This window comes from Daucus carota, chromosome 5 (genome assembly GCF_001625215.2).
Source record: "Daucus carota subsp. sativus chromosome 5, DH1 v3.0, whole genome shotgun sequence".
Classification (NCBI taxonomy): domain Eukaryota; kingdom Viridiplantae; phylum Streptophyta; class Magnoliopsida; order Apiales; family Apiaceae; genus Daucus; species Daucus carota.
This window is the reverse complement of record NC_030385.2, coordinates 26,624,177-26,638,524: the sequence shown is the minus strand read 5'-3', so window position 1 is coordinate 26,638,524 and position 14,348 is coordinate 26,624,177. Positions and strand designations below refer to the sequence as shown.

The following is a 14,348-nucleotide window of genomic DNA, read 5'->3' as shown; positions in this document are numbered from 1 at the left end:
TAACTCGATTTACTGAGACAAAATCCGAAAATGACCCGAAAATCACCCGTTTTGACACGAAATGGACCCGACATGATCTGAAATTCTAGTTTCGTTTCTAATAACTTCGATTTTCAGTTTTATTCAATTTTAAGTGAGTTTAACTTGACCCGAAATCGACTCGAAATTGACCCGATTGCTGACATGAACACGACCCGTTACCCGAAACTGCCACCCCAATGTGACAAAGCTGTCAACATGGTTGAATTCGGTGTTTGACAAGGAAATCACGAAATAGTGTTTTATTCTTTACAACTGCACCTGTCGAGTAATTTGTTTAATAATAGTACTCCTTACGAGTAGTTCTTTTTAACAACTGCTCCCACCCAGCAATTAGAACGTGATTGAATGGAGTATTTGTTTAGTGTAAAATTTAATGGTTATGGTCAATGAATTACTGTATGGGGCGCTTGGATCTCAAAGTACGCTGCAAGTTGTATCGGCCATTCGGCCACACTAATGAGCATTACAGAGACATGTGAGGTTCTCTGGCACGGATTGTTGTCTTAAATTAGATGATCAACAATACCAAACACGAGGCTTGGGAAGCATGTATAACAAGAACTCTGGGAATGTGATGCAATCGATAGTTCTAAAGTCTAAACATCGGGTGACAAATGATGTTTAACTGAAAATGAAAATCAGTTATGATGTTATTATGTTCATAGTTGATATAAGTTTGTTTGGGATACGATAATAATATTATTTTAAATTAAAGAATTTAGGTTTGTTTGAGATACGATAATACTATTATTTTAGATTAAAAAATTTAAATATTCTATGTGTTTAGTGATCTGAAAATAAAATAATTATTTGTCTAGCTTAATTTTTGTTATTTTTTGTTTCACAATCAGGTTGTAATTGACAGTTCGGGATTTTTTGTCACGACCGGATGTCAGGTATTCGCTTTTCATCAGAAAAGACAATACCATATTCCGATTCCGACATATATTTAACTTATTTTCACAAATAATTTATTTATTTACATAAATATGTACGTATTCTTTTTTTCTTCTAAGCATAATATTAAACATTTGTCAAATACATATTACTAAAAGATATTATATAAAAATATAAATTTTTCCTAAATTATTCCTTTTTCCCTTCAAATAAAGGGGCCCAAAAGACCCATTGTCGTCATTGCAATTTGCATCATATTCATTGTACCTACACTTATTTTCATCAAAACACATTCACTTCCCATTCATGCTTTAAAAATGTTTGTCCGCCGAAGAAAGTTGAACGAGTAAACAAAGCAATAATCCATAACTGCTGAACAAGAGCTTACGTTTTTTCGGTTCAGACTAGATCATCTGAGCTATGCTAGTTCTCACACACATATCGAATAAAGAATGAATACGTCTCTTTGTTCAGCCTTTGAAACTGACCTTACTGGTTTGTTTCGTTCGTTTTGTAATCTCCATATTAAGCAACCAACCACATGAAGTAAGTAGACCAGAGAGTCAGTGATAGGGAAGCACAGACGTAAGTCCAGAGCATAATAACAGAACATTCTGATTCACCTTTGCCGAATAACTGTGTTATTGTACCTGAAATAAACAGGCGACGCAATATTTATGATGCTGACATTAAGTATATCCTACTAACTGCTGAGAATCAAGTAGTGCGACAGAGCGATCACCAAGAATGTTAAACATGCAGAATCACAGGTTTATACAGTCCAACAATTTCCTACTAGATGCCTTATAAATATAATAAAATAATATAGTCTCGTGATTTAAGACATGACTTGTGTTATTTTTTTTTTGACGAAATGCCTCATAATTGTGACTTATGATTAATATAATATTATATCTGAATTATAATTGGAGGGAAGAGAAAAGATGAAAGAGAAGTATGTGTAAAGAGGGAGAGAAAGAAATTTTTTATTGATAGAAGTGAAATAAGGCATGCCTAGTTTAGTACATTGGTTTAGGGCACTCTTGGACTTGCTCTTATAGGAGTTCAGCTTAATTGAAGTGATATATTTACCTATGTTCATTGCAGGTGGAACTGCAAACTGAAGCAAAAGAACAAACTGGAACAAAGGATCTGCATGCACCAAATTAAATCGTACCGCGGCTCTGACAACCACGGTTCCAATCATTGGCAAGGCAATGTAACGAGCAAAAATAATTCCAATAACCATGGATTTCTGGACTCCTGATGCTCGTAAACCTTTCAGGAGGTTTGCTCCAATTATTAGAGTGAGAACTGGGACAGCTGCATCTCTGAAAATAAAGAGCATAGATACAGAACATGATTCAACAGAAGGAACATCATACCTACTGTATAATGACTTAATCTAGTGTTTTCATTTTTCAACCAGCCAATATAAAAATGTCAAAATGCAAAAGCAATATAGCCATAAGATCACAAGCAATGCATGTGGAAATTAGTCCAAGTTAACTGGTTTCTACACGAGACATGCATTAAGACTTTACCCCATCATCATAGTCGAGTCTTCAATCACGCGGAGAGGTGCTTCATCACCAATCATTGAGTTTCTTAGAACAGGCACGAGTCCGACTATAAACCCCACGATCTGGACAAAATTAAAGCCTTTTCCTTGAGTGCAATTCAGTTTTGAATGTTGTTTATACAAAGATTTAAACGACCTTTTTGCTTTTACCCATTTGTTGTATAATAGAAAGCTTATGTCGTAAACAAAAATTACAGGAAACTACTTGACCAACAATAACAAGCATAGAATAAGGTGTTTAATCTCATATGTTAACCACAATAGATAGGTATTTACAGCTCCATTGGTTGAAGGGGCAAATAATCTCTTCACATTGAGTTTGCTTGAGAATTTCCCTACGGTCTGCTTTAGTTTATCAGTTAATCCCAGCTGCCAAAACATCCATTATTACGGGTAAGACTGGGAGAAAACATTATAGAATAATAAAACTATATAAACAAGAAAGAACTGCTAGATCTATACAAGGATTGATGGAAAAGAGGCTTTATAAAATACGCACTAATTCAGTATGTCCTTACTCAAAATGTCATAATAAAGAGATCTAGAAGGATGACAAAATGGAGGACGCTAACTAACCTGTTCTGTTTCATCAAATCTAGTGCAAGGTAATGAATCTGCGCTGTCTCCATATGTATTGTATTCTTTTGAAGAAAGTAATGGTTCAGTGATGCTCTCTGGCTTTACAGTTGATGTTTCACTTGTGTATTCGCTAACAGAGGAACCGGACACATCAATAGAACTTGCCTCTGCTGATATCCTCACTATATTATATACGTAAACCCACAAAAAGATAGCTCCTATCTGCAATGAAAAAACAGCCATGTGGAAGGAATGAAATGAATACAAGGTGATAGAACATTGCAAGTACCTACTTAAATGCACTCAAGCTTACATGTGAGTAATGCAACAATTCTTTGATGATGAACCAACTAAGAGGGGTTTACAATTATACAGAAACGCCAGCAACAACCTCAACATTCAGAGTTATACTCATTTCAATTCAATTCTTAAAAGACAATTTTGTTTTCCCAAATATACTTGTCAGACGAATTGTACTTAGCATGACAAAGCTCAATCTATATAAGATACCAGAGTGCATCGTAGAAACCAATATTAGAGCAAGTAATACTAACACTTGGGTTAAAGTAAGAGTAGGGGAATGGCATTAAGCAAAAAAGAAAAAAGAGGGGGCATAGCATACAGCCATAGATAATGAAACATAAGCCAGTCCATATGTACTACACACGCTCGGATCTCCAAAAGGACTTCCTTTCTCTTTACAAACTGCCGGGACTATGATGATGAGAATGTTGCCCAGGTTTCCTGTATTCATGGAATTGTAGAACTGATTTTTAATAAACATGGTAATGCACTAATATATGCATGCTGTCTAGGATTACAGTGTTACTATGTGGAAGCAAAACAGATTTTTATTAATATACCTGCAGACACTCGAGCCATGATTAAGAAAAGATGAATTGAAAAACGTAGTAGCTAAAGATGTTGCGAGACCATGACTTACTCAGTTGACATGTATACAGATATGATTACTTAATTGGAACCACTTACCTCCAGCACAACAGCCTATAACTAGGCCTCGAAGATGTGGTGGAGGTCTTGTGACTAGGTTAACCAGCCAACCGAGAAAGGAACCAATCAAAAATGTGAGAAAGACATTTACAGGCATGAACCACCTACGATCAAAATAGAGTAATTTAAACAGTTTAGGATTAGACAGGCAGGCTGATTGTTCCTCCAAGTTATAGTGATAGTGGATGGAACTCACAACTTAACCATGCTATCATATGTTATTGTTTTCGCCAAGTTCCCTGTAATCAGCGCTGGATTACAAACATAAAACACAATCTGCTCACATAAAATTAAGAAAATAGAAGTCAGTGATGTCATATACGAAGAGGCTTGTTAATAGAAAACGAATTCTTGTTGTTTTAATATTTTACAATGAAGGAATCAAATAATGTGGCAAGGAGTAAACTGACTGTTGCAGCACCGAAAATTTGTAAGAATGAACAGGAGAATACACGTAAAAATAACTTATCTCTTTTGTATCTAAAATCAGATTAGTTTGCAGTTCAATTGATAGAAACGAAAATCTAAAACTCATCTTCATACTTGGTCTAACAATTGAAAATGATATATAAATATTTTAGGGAATCAAGTTTGACAAACAATCAAACATTCAGATAATCACGTGACTATAATCCTTCCGGACAAACATAGCCTGAGAGTTTGGTTTACTAATGTCTCCAACCCAAACTCTAAGTTGTAAATATTAAAGTGCATTTTGAAGTGAAAAAACATGGAATAGTGCAAGAATCTAGTTATCAGATGGTAGTACTAGCAAGTGTACTACTACTACATATGCAAAGTAAACCGAACATAGTGCTTCAGGGATAAACTAATTTATATATAAGTTAGCAGCTAAAAAGAATTAGTCTACCAGAATAGGGCCACAACATGAAGATTATAAACAGGAGAAAACAAGAAACTGGTTGATTTTAATTCAGTAGTATGTTTCTTACAGTGTTGATATGCTTCCGCGCATCCTCAGTCAATATATTGACATAGTCCAGCGCAAGAAATGAACCAACAGCAGTCACCAAAAGCACCTTGAGCACCGGCATTGAAGAGGCAACAAAGAGAGTCAGAAGTCCCATCTTCAGTGATCCCTTCAACAAGCCCTTCTATGTCAAAATCTTCTTCTAGTATATAGCCTTCAATCAGAGATCTAGTTCTACATCCCAAAAATTAAGTCAGTACAGTACATTATGAACTCCCAAATTTTGAATTGCACTTAACTTCTTCACACATAGCCACAAAATTCCGGGTAAAAATCACGTTCCCAACCCGTACTCAGAAACCTTAAGCTTTTAGATGAACACGATGATTTAAAAAAGAACATGAACTCATCAAATTTTATGTGTACATCAGTATACAACTGCACGTGTAACTATTTGATCCCCATTTATCAGGAAAAAGTACTATTTGAGGATGATATGTTTTCGAAAGACTGTGGAATAAGAATAAGCCAACAAATACATTATACAAATTCAGCAAATACAGAACAATACAATCTCATAGAAAGACAAGAACATTTTAATTGTACAATATTTCTCTTCAATTTCAATTTTAAGCACGCAAGTTTAATGATATTTCTTACCAACATGTGTTAGTGCAATCTGTAAACACACACAAGAATCATCTGCCCAAAGAATATAAATGAAAAAATTGTTCAGATACTTTTATTTATAGGAGGCCAAGCAAGTAATTAACATCGAGAATCTGCAGGCATCTTATATTCTTATCCCCTACACAAAACTGATGAGGATTACACTGCATATATTTTCATGCTACCAGAATAAGAATATTATTTATACATATACTCATTTAATGATAAGTAAATCTTGGATATCTATATAAACATTAAGGTACAGCTAGCGTATATTAAAACGTTCCTTTAAGAAAAACTATATATATAATAAAATGAAACCGTAAAATCTGATATGGCAATATAGAATATATTGCTGTCATACATATCTAATAACAATTACACGTGTAATTGTACACTCCATCTGCAATCCATCAATACGATACCCAATGCCGAATTGGCAAATCCTTCCTTTCTCTCTAACAAATCAATAAAAAACGCGTATTCATGTCATAACATTTTTGACCCTGAAAATTTTTCGTAACTATCATTTGTGTGCTCTGAACCGAGTAAAGAGATGTTAATGGAGCTAAGATTTAGAAAAGTGTACGTCACAAATGAGGTTACGTAAAAAAGAACCTCATCATAATTAAGTACGAGTAATAAAATTGAGAACAGAAATCAAACAGTACTAAACATACGAGTAGTTGATAAAGGAAGATTAAGATTTACTTACCAGCTCCGAGTTTGCAACGGAAGAAACACGACTGCAATACACAAGAGATTTATATACTAGTATGGCGGTTCTGTACAAGTTCATAAGAAATGATAATCTCTTTTTAAAGTTTCAAGTTAATCCAAAAAATAATTGTTAGAGATATCATGCCTAACTGCATGCACTCAGATTTTGGTCTGTTGTGATTTAAATGCAAAGGACAAAATTCACTCACGTCCAACTGGCCTACAGGAAAACATCCCTCCCTCGAAAACTTCACCCTCTTTTCAAGGACTTTTCCAGCGAAATGTCAATTTAAAATCGAATATATATAATTTACATCACATATTTATATTATATTACTATATATTATTAAAATATATTAAATTTGAAATTTTAGTAATTATTATATTAAGTAACATTAGTTCTTTTGCTCAAAAAAAAAGTAATATGGATTCAGATTCATGACTTACCAACGGGCTTTATTATTTTATCCACGGATTAAAAAAAATTCATTAAAGAAAATTTGATTAGTCGCGAGGAGCTGGATGAGAAGATTGTTATTTGAATTAAGTCAAAATTCTGTCTTGATCCAAATCTCGTTCGTACACATTTTATCTTTGTTTCCCGAGTTTTTTTAGGCCACTGGTCCCGCTGGGAAAATCCGCCGTTTCAGCTACCACAATAGTATATTCCATCGAAAGATATCACAAACTTTTTGCTCCCACCGGCCATCGGCCGGCATTTTCTATGTACAAGAGTTAAGTGAAAGTAAAGGCCCGCCCAAACGTTTATACAAAGGGTTACATATTTACTAAGAAACTGAATCCATAAATGGAAGAAGACTGCCCACTATGACTGAATATTTTCGAGATGTTAATAAACTTTTCTTGTTCCTGAATGGACCCCGTTAATTGTTTTAGGTTTATGCTCTACTCCGGGTAAAGATCCACATGCTCCCCGTTGCTCCGATCTCCCCTTCCCGTAGGAGGTTGTTGGGCCCAAGAGCCATAGTGAGTTGTTATTTCCATTTTTTTGTTGTTGATACCGGCAAGACCCAGCCAGATGATGTATGTTGTTTGGTAGTGAGAGGGCTCTTAGTACAATACTTGTACTTGTTCTACTATATATTCTGCCCCAGTCGCTCAAAACTCCTCCGACACGAATCCTAGTCGTTGCGTTGCGGTCCGTTTCCCGACTTCACTTATGTGATTTCTTTTTAAAAAAAGTGATATTCCAAATTGTCGTATAAAAATAGATTGATTCGTCATCTAGCTCTACCTGGTTGGAATACTTCAAATAAAGCCAGTTCGTTTTTTCCCTTGACACCAAAGAAGAGTTCGACCCAATGCTAAAGGTTCTTAATGTTAATTAAGTGTCGGGCTCTCCAATAGATTGAAGCATGTTTAGAAGCACATGAGAACGTTCTTTCATTGGATCCTTAAGAATTCCTTTCAATCACGAAGGAATAAAGGTTGGCATAAGAGTGCATCAATCCCTCGAATCCGGTATCAACGGTATATCAGAGTAATCTGCTTAGATATGACACTTAGTCGAAATAATAATTTAATCTTAAAATAAACAAGATATTAAACAGAATATAGATAGAACAATCTTAATATAGGTGGTTAATACATTTCAATATTAAACTAAATATTTGTATGAATCAAACAATTTGAGTGATATATTTTTGTTGACGAGGTCATGATTCAAATCTCATAAATAATAAATTCTTTTATAGGCTCGGTGCTGCTCAGGGCGGATGTTTGACAATTACCTTTGAATAATAATAATAATAATTATTATTATTATTATATATTATAATTATTATTATATAGATATACAATAACAAATAGCTAATAACAAATTTTTATTGATCATTATTTTTATGGGCACATAAGAATATCTACATGAATATACAATAATAAATACTATAAATTTAAGTGACAAATTTTTATTGATAAATATTTTTATGGACACATAATCATCAAGTTATTATTAAGTTATTAATCTTAACGATCGAATCAACCCGCGGGGTTCAAGAGTGAGAGTACTTCTCTCTCAGAGCAATGGACATGCTCTCAGAAAGGTAACGCCCCAACTTTTGCTTCATTATCAAATTCTCTGTCCACCATCGCGCTTCTCTATCTCTGTATACTCATCATCGTTCTAGGGACCCAAGTTTGAACGTTAGCTTTCAATACAGACACAGCTCACCTAAAACGTTTTACATTCTTCTTTAAAAATCGCAGTCCAATTAAATTTATATTCTCGGGTTTTAAAAAAATGATCTGTTTTCAAAGATTATTGCTATCATATTAGTGTGTTGTGGACTAGTTTGTATTCTAGATGATTTAGTAGTTGATATCTAATTGACTAATTTTAACTATATTCTGTTGTGGTGTTTAACATGTAACTTGACCGTGTCTTTAGTTTACCAAGTCTTGCAGTTTTATATCACACTATATGTTTGTTTTTGTTTGTTTGTCAAATGAAGTCACAATTTACATCAGATTATACTCACCTCTCTCTTTGCTTGCCACTGAAATTATACTTATTATTGGTACCCTTTTTTTGTCAGTTTATATTTCCACTTATTGCCTTTCTGTTTTTTTGGATTTTCTTGATGTTTCGCAATGGCGAGGTTCTTTCAGTTTGTAGAGGAGATCGAAGCGCAATTTTGAACTTTATGAATGTGTATAATTTTATTCATTTTATTTTTCTGTACATGTATGATCATTCTTTACACCGACCAATTTCTTTGTGATTCTTGTCATAAATTTGCATCTTCCCTGCATTATTTTGTTACCCTGCCTATTTCCGTCGTAGAATTTTAATCTATTCTCTCCCCGTTCTGTTTTTTCCAAGTGGACACTAATGATTATATGCTGTCATGGGTACTCTTTAGTGTGCTAATCAGATCTTGATAGCCATAGCCCATATGTAACTGTGGCCTATATGTGAAGTATTGTAGAAATTCCTGAAAGAGCGAGGTCTCCTCAAAAGTTAGATACTGTGTGTGAATCGAGAAAGATGACACTGATAGAATCTGAAGACGGTGGAGAAGATAGCTTTTTGAAGCAGTTTGATCCAGGGAAATGGCCTGATGACAATGATGAAAACTCAGCGTGGTTATATTCTTGCAATGCATCTTCTCCTTCATCCTGTTTATCATATGGAGTTGAAGATTGTGAAGGTTCTTTGCAATCAATATCAGAAAATCCAGAACTTCTGCCAAATAAAGCTGCCTTTTTGTTTGATGGTTCAAGAGTTAGTCCTGTGGAAGAGACTTTGATTGCTCTTAATGGAAATCTATCAAAAAACGAAACTATAGTGCAGGAAGACTTGGAAGGAGGTGAAACACTAACGTGGATGATAACTCCAATTAGGAATGACTTCTCAGATTCCTCAACATGTTCTAATCTTTCGGACTCCTTTTTGAGTATGTCCTTGGAGGATTCCAGCACTTCAGATGATTCTTCCTCTCAGTTCAGCATTGATCTCGATTCCCCTTGTCTTTCCCGTGATGATAGAACAGGTTTCTCACTTTCCTTAATTAATCTTAATGGTCAAGATTCTGATTGGTTTTCAGATACTCAATCAGAAATAGACTTGATACATTCTGATTTCCCTAGCCCTTCATACAAGAAAAGTTGGGGTTTTAATTTTCATTCCTCTGGTTCTAGTGTTTCAACAGCCATCAACATGAAAAAACCTAAATCCAAGTCTACAAAAAGTTGCTTTGATGAAAATTTAGATGCCTTCGATTTAGCAGATTTCAGTCCTGATACTCCACTTTTCTGGCCAACGAATGAGAAGTCTGACTGGAGTTCGGATGTCACATTAGACTTCTTAATGATGTCGCCTCCAAAGTATGAGCACAAGCTTTTACATTCTACAGGGAGCTCACATGGATCATTTAGATTTAGAGTCCACCAGGGCAGAAAAATGGAGATGGGGAAAGATTCGAGAAGAAGGCTCGTTTTCGGGTCAGGATCAAAGTCATCTAATTCTTTTGAGTTCAACTGCAGAAATGGTCAAAGGGAAGTTAGAAGAAGAAGCACGATGCCTTTAACGTTTATCAAATCAAGGAAATGTCCGGCTAAAACACCTCTTCAAAGAAAAGCTGATAGTTTGCTCAAGAAATCAGCTGGATTGTCTAAGGAAGACTTCATTTTGAGCCTAGAAGTAACAGTTGAAACAATGGTGGGCCTTAAAGAATTTGATGGTCATGAGGGAATTGAGTCGGAGTTTAATAAGGATGACTTCTCCTTGGACGAGGATCTTTGAGACTCTAGTCTGCATGCTATTTTTCTGTTCTCAAGTATACACAGGGATTTCATTATCAAATGCGCCAAGAACATCTGTTACATGGTCTGACTATTTGTTCTCATTGAATACCTTATTCAATAGGGACCAATAATTTAAGCAGATTGTTGCACATCAATGTGCAGTTGTATATCAAAACAATAGTAGATTTTGGCAATTTTCTATAAAATTGGACAACAGTTCAGTAATTCTTGGTCATTATATATTTCCAACATTTTTGGATACTGAATGGAAAAGCTTATGGCAATTGCTAAAGAATAACCTTTCAAGGACTCTTACAAACTACCATGCAGTTTCACTTAGCTCTGAACTATAAACACAATCACTGAAAGAAACAGGATAGAATTGAAGTGAACGCAAGAGTTTTTCTACACATCCATAGCAGGTGATTACAAGTAACATATTATCTAGAAAACAAAAGGAATCAGAGCCTTGACATCCTTCGGGAAGTCTTCAAATTTGGAAATGTACCATTTCTTCGTGGCATAGCTCCTTCCCACAAGGTAACCACTCATGCCCAACAAGAAGAGAAATGGATATATGGTTTGAGAGATCAAACATATGCCCACGAAACCCAGAAGCTCAAATGCATAATGTGGACATATCACTAGACCAAATAGACCCCCTCGAGGAATCTTGTACTGTTTCTCACCCTCCTTTCGTAGATTAGAAAGAATGTAATGATGGTAGAAATTACCAGTAATTCCTATCAGGAATATGGCAACACCAGCAAATGTCAAGTCAGTCGACGGCTCAGGCAGCCCTCGGCTCAGGTATTGGCCATAGATTGTGCCTGCTGTAATGACGAAATATGATGTAGCAATGATAATTGAATGATCAAGAGAGCTGCTGCCGCTGAACTTGTGAACGAACAGAACCTGTACAAGAACTCACTACGTTAAAATCATTTACAGAACTTCTCAGCTAATCAGTTTTAAAAATAATTCATAATCAACCAAAACACTTTTTTTAGTTCTGCAAAACAATATACATCGACTCTGTTTTATAAAGTGCCCGGACTTAAAATGTAAACACACAATTATAATTTCGTCATCTAACTAAAAATCTTGTAACATTTTGCATTCTAAAATAACTTACGTCTACCATAGTTAAATTCAAATCAAATTCTATAATATCTCCAGCTGATAAACAAAAACGCTCCAATTAGGCCAGGAATGAGATAATCATAACTAGGCCCAAAAACAAGGCCTTCAACAAAAATGCTCCAATTGGTTGCAAAGAATAATGTGCTGGTACTATTTTGTAATTTTACTTGTGTTCGAACTTAAAAAGTATTGCGATCGTCGCATTATCATTGGCTTATATAACTGATTAAGGAATCAACAGAATTTCCCCTCACATATCTATCAGATTGTAGGGCACAGTTTCCATTAATTTATATTACACAAATTCCAGCTTAAAACAAGCACTTTCTCATTCATTGGTAACTGTCTGACTTTGAAACATAAACAGATCTATGATCTATCATAGTAATTCATAAGATAGTACAAGACAACAAGATTCCAAATCAAACAAAATTAATTAATGTCTTAACAGAGGTTAGAAAGGGAAATTACCTCAATATCCCTCTTGAGAAAATGGACAACAAGTGAAGCAGCCACCAAATAAAACCTCAAACTCTCGCCGGGAAAAAGAATCAGACCCAAAACTCCGGCGAAAAGCGCCGGAGTATAGAAAATAAGCATGCCAACACGACTAGAAATTCTGCGATCATCAGAGCCATTAGCAGTAGTGGAAGAAGACCAGAACTTAGAATACTGCATATGGGTTCCTTTAGTTTCCATAAAACCGGCGTTGCAGAGTACCAAAACTTCGATAGCTGATATTATTGTAAGTATTAAAGATGGTTGGGGTGGGTATATTATACTATTCAACATCTCCATGACCATCTCTCTCTCGCAATCTCGCTCGCCCGGCCGCTGTACTGTTACTCCCTTGAGCTCTTTCTCTCCGTGGAAACCAGCGAAAGATAGGATATATACGCCTATTATATTGTGCCTAGGGGTGGCAGTTTCGGGTAATGGGTCGTGTTCGTGTCAGCAATCGGGTCAATTTTGAGTTGATTTCGGGTCAAGCTAAAATCACTTAAAATTGAATAAAACTGAAAATTGAAGTTATTAGAAAGGAAATTAGAATTTCGGGTCATTTTAAAAAAAGTCATTTTTATTGTTCTTTTTTCCGCAAACACTTTCTTGATTATGTGCGGTTTGATTATTGATCAGCGTTCAACGATTTAAAATTATTATTGTGAAAATACTTCTTCTTCCGTCCCATTATTTTCATACATTTTTTCATTGTGTGGTATGCTCTTTGATATTTTTATAAAATATAATTTTATAATTTATTCTTAAGAAAAAATTTCTGAATAAAAATTTGTATATCAAGTATTTCTTTTGAAGAAAATTCTTAAAAATAAATTATAAAATCATATTTTATAGAAGCATTAAATGCGTGTCACGTCCCCGTTTCTCAATGCATACAATTAAGTGGAAAAAGACGAGCAACGTATAGCTAGCACTTAAATAAAATCGTGTCTTTACATAAGAGGATTGTTTATAATTTATTTTTCTGAAATCAGGATTGTTTATAATTATTCATCATATATAATTCGTATAATATATTAATATATTATAAATGTAGAAGGGTGTATTGGATTGAGATTTTAAAGCATTTTTTTGCATTCATGAAATCCGAGGGTATTCGTTGAGATTGTTTGAAATCCATTAAAATATTGAGATATTCAATTGGGATTTTAAATTATGCTACAAAATCTGGTGGTATTTAATTGGGATTTTAAATTATGCTTTAAAATCCGATGATATTCAATTGGAATTGTTTAAAATCCATTAAAATTTGATGGTATTCAAATGCTGATGAATTTTTTTGGATTTCATAAAATGATGGATTTTGTGGCATTTTTCGGTGTATTTTAAGTTTTTTGAAATCTCACCAAAATCAATGGGATTTTAAAGCATTGTGCTTAAATCCAATCAACTCTGCGACATTTTATCAAGAATCCGCACAAAATCAAAATCACATACAATCCATTAAAATCCATAAACTAAAAACAATTCATTAAAATCCCAATCGAATACACCCCGGTAGTATATGTTTTCTTTACAAAATTATAAATAATATCAATATAGATAACAATATTAAAAACAATAGAATAGGTGCAAAATTAGGCAACAAGGCATAGATTGAATTGTTGGATGCTAAAAGCTTAAAAACGAGTTCAAAATCGGCGGGCGTGTGGGCGGAAATGACAAAGCAGAAAATAATAAAAATATCAACAACGCGAGGCTGATATGTATAAATAAATAGAAAATATTAGCGCTCACATGCGCCCCCTCAGTGAAAAACTAGCCAATGATTTAGTTTACTCTTCAAATATAAATTTTAAAAAAAATATTAGATAAATATGTAATTTTTATTGGATAAGAAATTATTTTTACAAAAAAGATAAATTAAAACTTTACTAATTGTTGAATATTAAAAATTTTAAAAATTATGTTATAAATAAATGTTCATTTTTCTGAAGAAGTCCTTGTATTCTTCTATTGGTTAATATTTTTTCAGATCTGTTAGGTCCT

At 34.3% G+C, this 14,348-nt stretch overlaps 3 protein-coding genes across 5 annotated transcripts; 1 reads left to right on the top strand and 2 right to left on the bottom strand.

The window, feature by feature from the left end:
• Window positions 1-1,141: 1,141 nt before the first annotated feature.
• On the bottom strand, window positions 1,142-6,600 carry LOC108221947 (protein PIN-LIKES 3). 2 transcript variants are annotated; one of them, XM_017395814.2, is made up of 10 exons: window positions 6,427-6,600; window positions 5,065-5,276; window positions 4,308-4,387; window positions 4,091-4,215; window positions 3,723-3,844; window positions 3,098-3,322; window positions 2,798-2,890; window positions 2,484-2,584; window positions 2,032-2,270; window positions 1,142-1,589 (listed from the first exon to the last, which is right to left on the bottom strand). In XM_017395814.2, the coding sequence occupies exons 2-10, from the start codon at window positions 5,197-5,199 to the stop codon at window positions 1,465-1,467; spliced, it is 1,245 nt and encodes a 414-aa protein (XP_017251303.1). In that variant the 5' UTR covers window positions 5,200-5,276; window positions 6,427-6,600; the 3' UTR covers window positions 1,142-1,464. The 2 variants fall into 2 exon arrangements, with proteins under 2 accessions (XP_017251303.1, XP_017251302.2); XM_017395813.2 differs by lacking the exon at window positions 6,427-6,600 and adding an exon at window positions 5,703-5,958.
• Window positions 6,601-8,400: 1,800 nt separating this feature from the next.
• On the top strand, window positions 8,401-10,937 carry LOC108220195 (uncharacterized). 2 transcript variants are annotated; one of them, XM_017393889.2, is made up of 2 exons: window positions 8,401-8,494; window positions 9,372-10,937. In XM_017393889.2, the coding sequence occupies exons 1-2, from the start codon at window positions 8,475-8,477 to the stop codon at window positions 10,693-10,695; spliced, it is 1,344 nt and encodes a 447-aa protein (XP_017249378.1). In that variant the 5' UTR covers window positions 8,401-8,474; the 3' UTR covers window positions 10,696-10,937. The 2 variants fall into 2 exon arrangements, with proteins under 2 accessions (XP_017249378.1, XP_063950506.1); XM_064094436.1 differs by having other exon boundaries at window positions 8,405-8,494; window positions 9,380-10,937.
• Window positions 10,938-11,060: 123 nt separating this feature from the next.
• Window positions 11,061-12,739, bottom strand: LOC108220197 (steroid 5-alpha-reductase DET2-like). The gene is made up of 2 exons (XM_017393890.2): window positions 12,312-12,739; window positions 11,061-11,612 (listed from the first exon to the last, which is right to left on the bottom strand). Exons 1-2 carry the CDS (start codon window positions 12,642-12,644, stop codon window positions 11,142-11,144), a joined length of 804 nt encoding a protein of 267 aa, XP_017249379.1. The 5' UTR covers window positions 12,645-12,739; the 3' UTR covers window positions 11,061-11,141.
• Window positions 12,740-14,348: the final 1,609 nt, after the last annotated feature.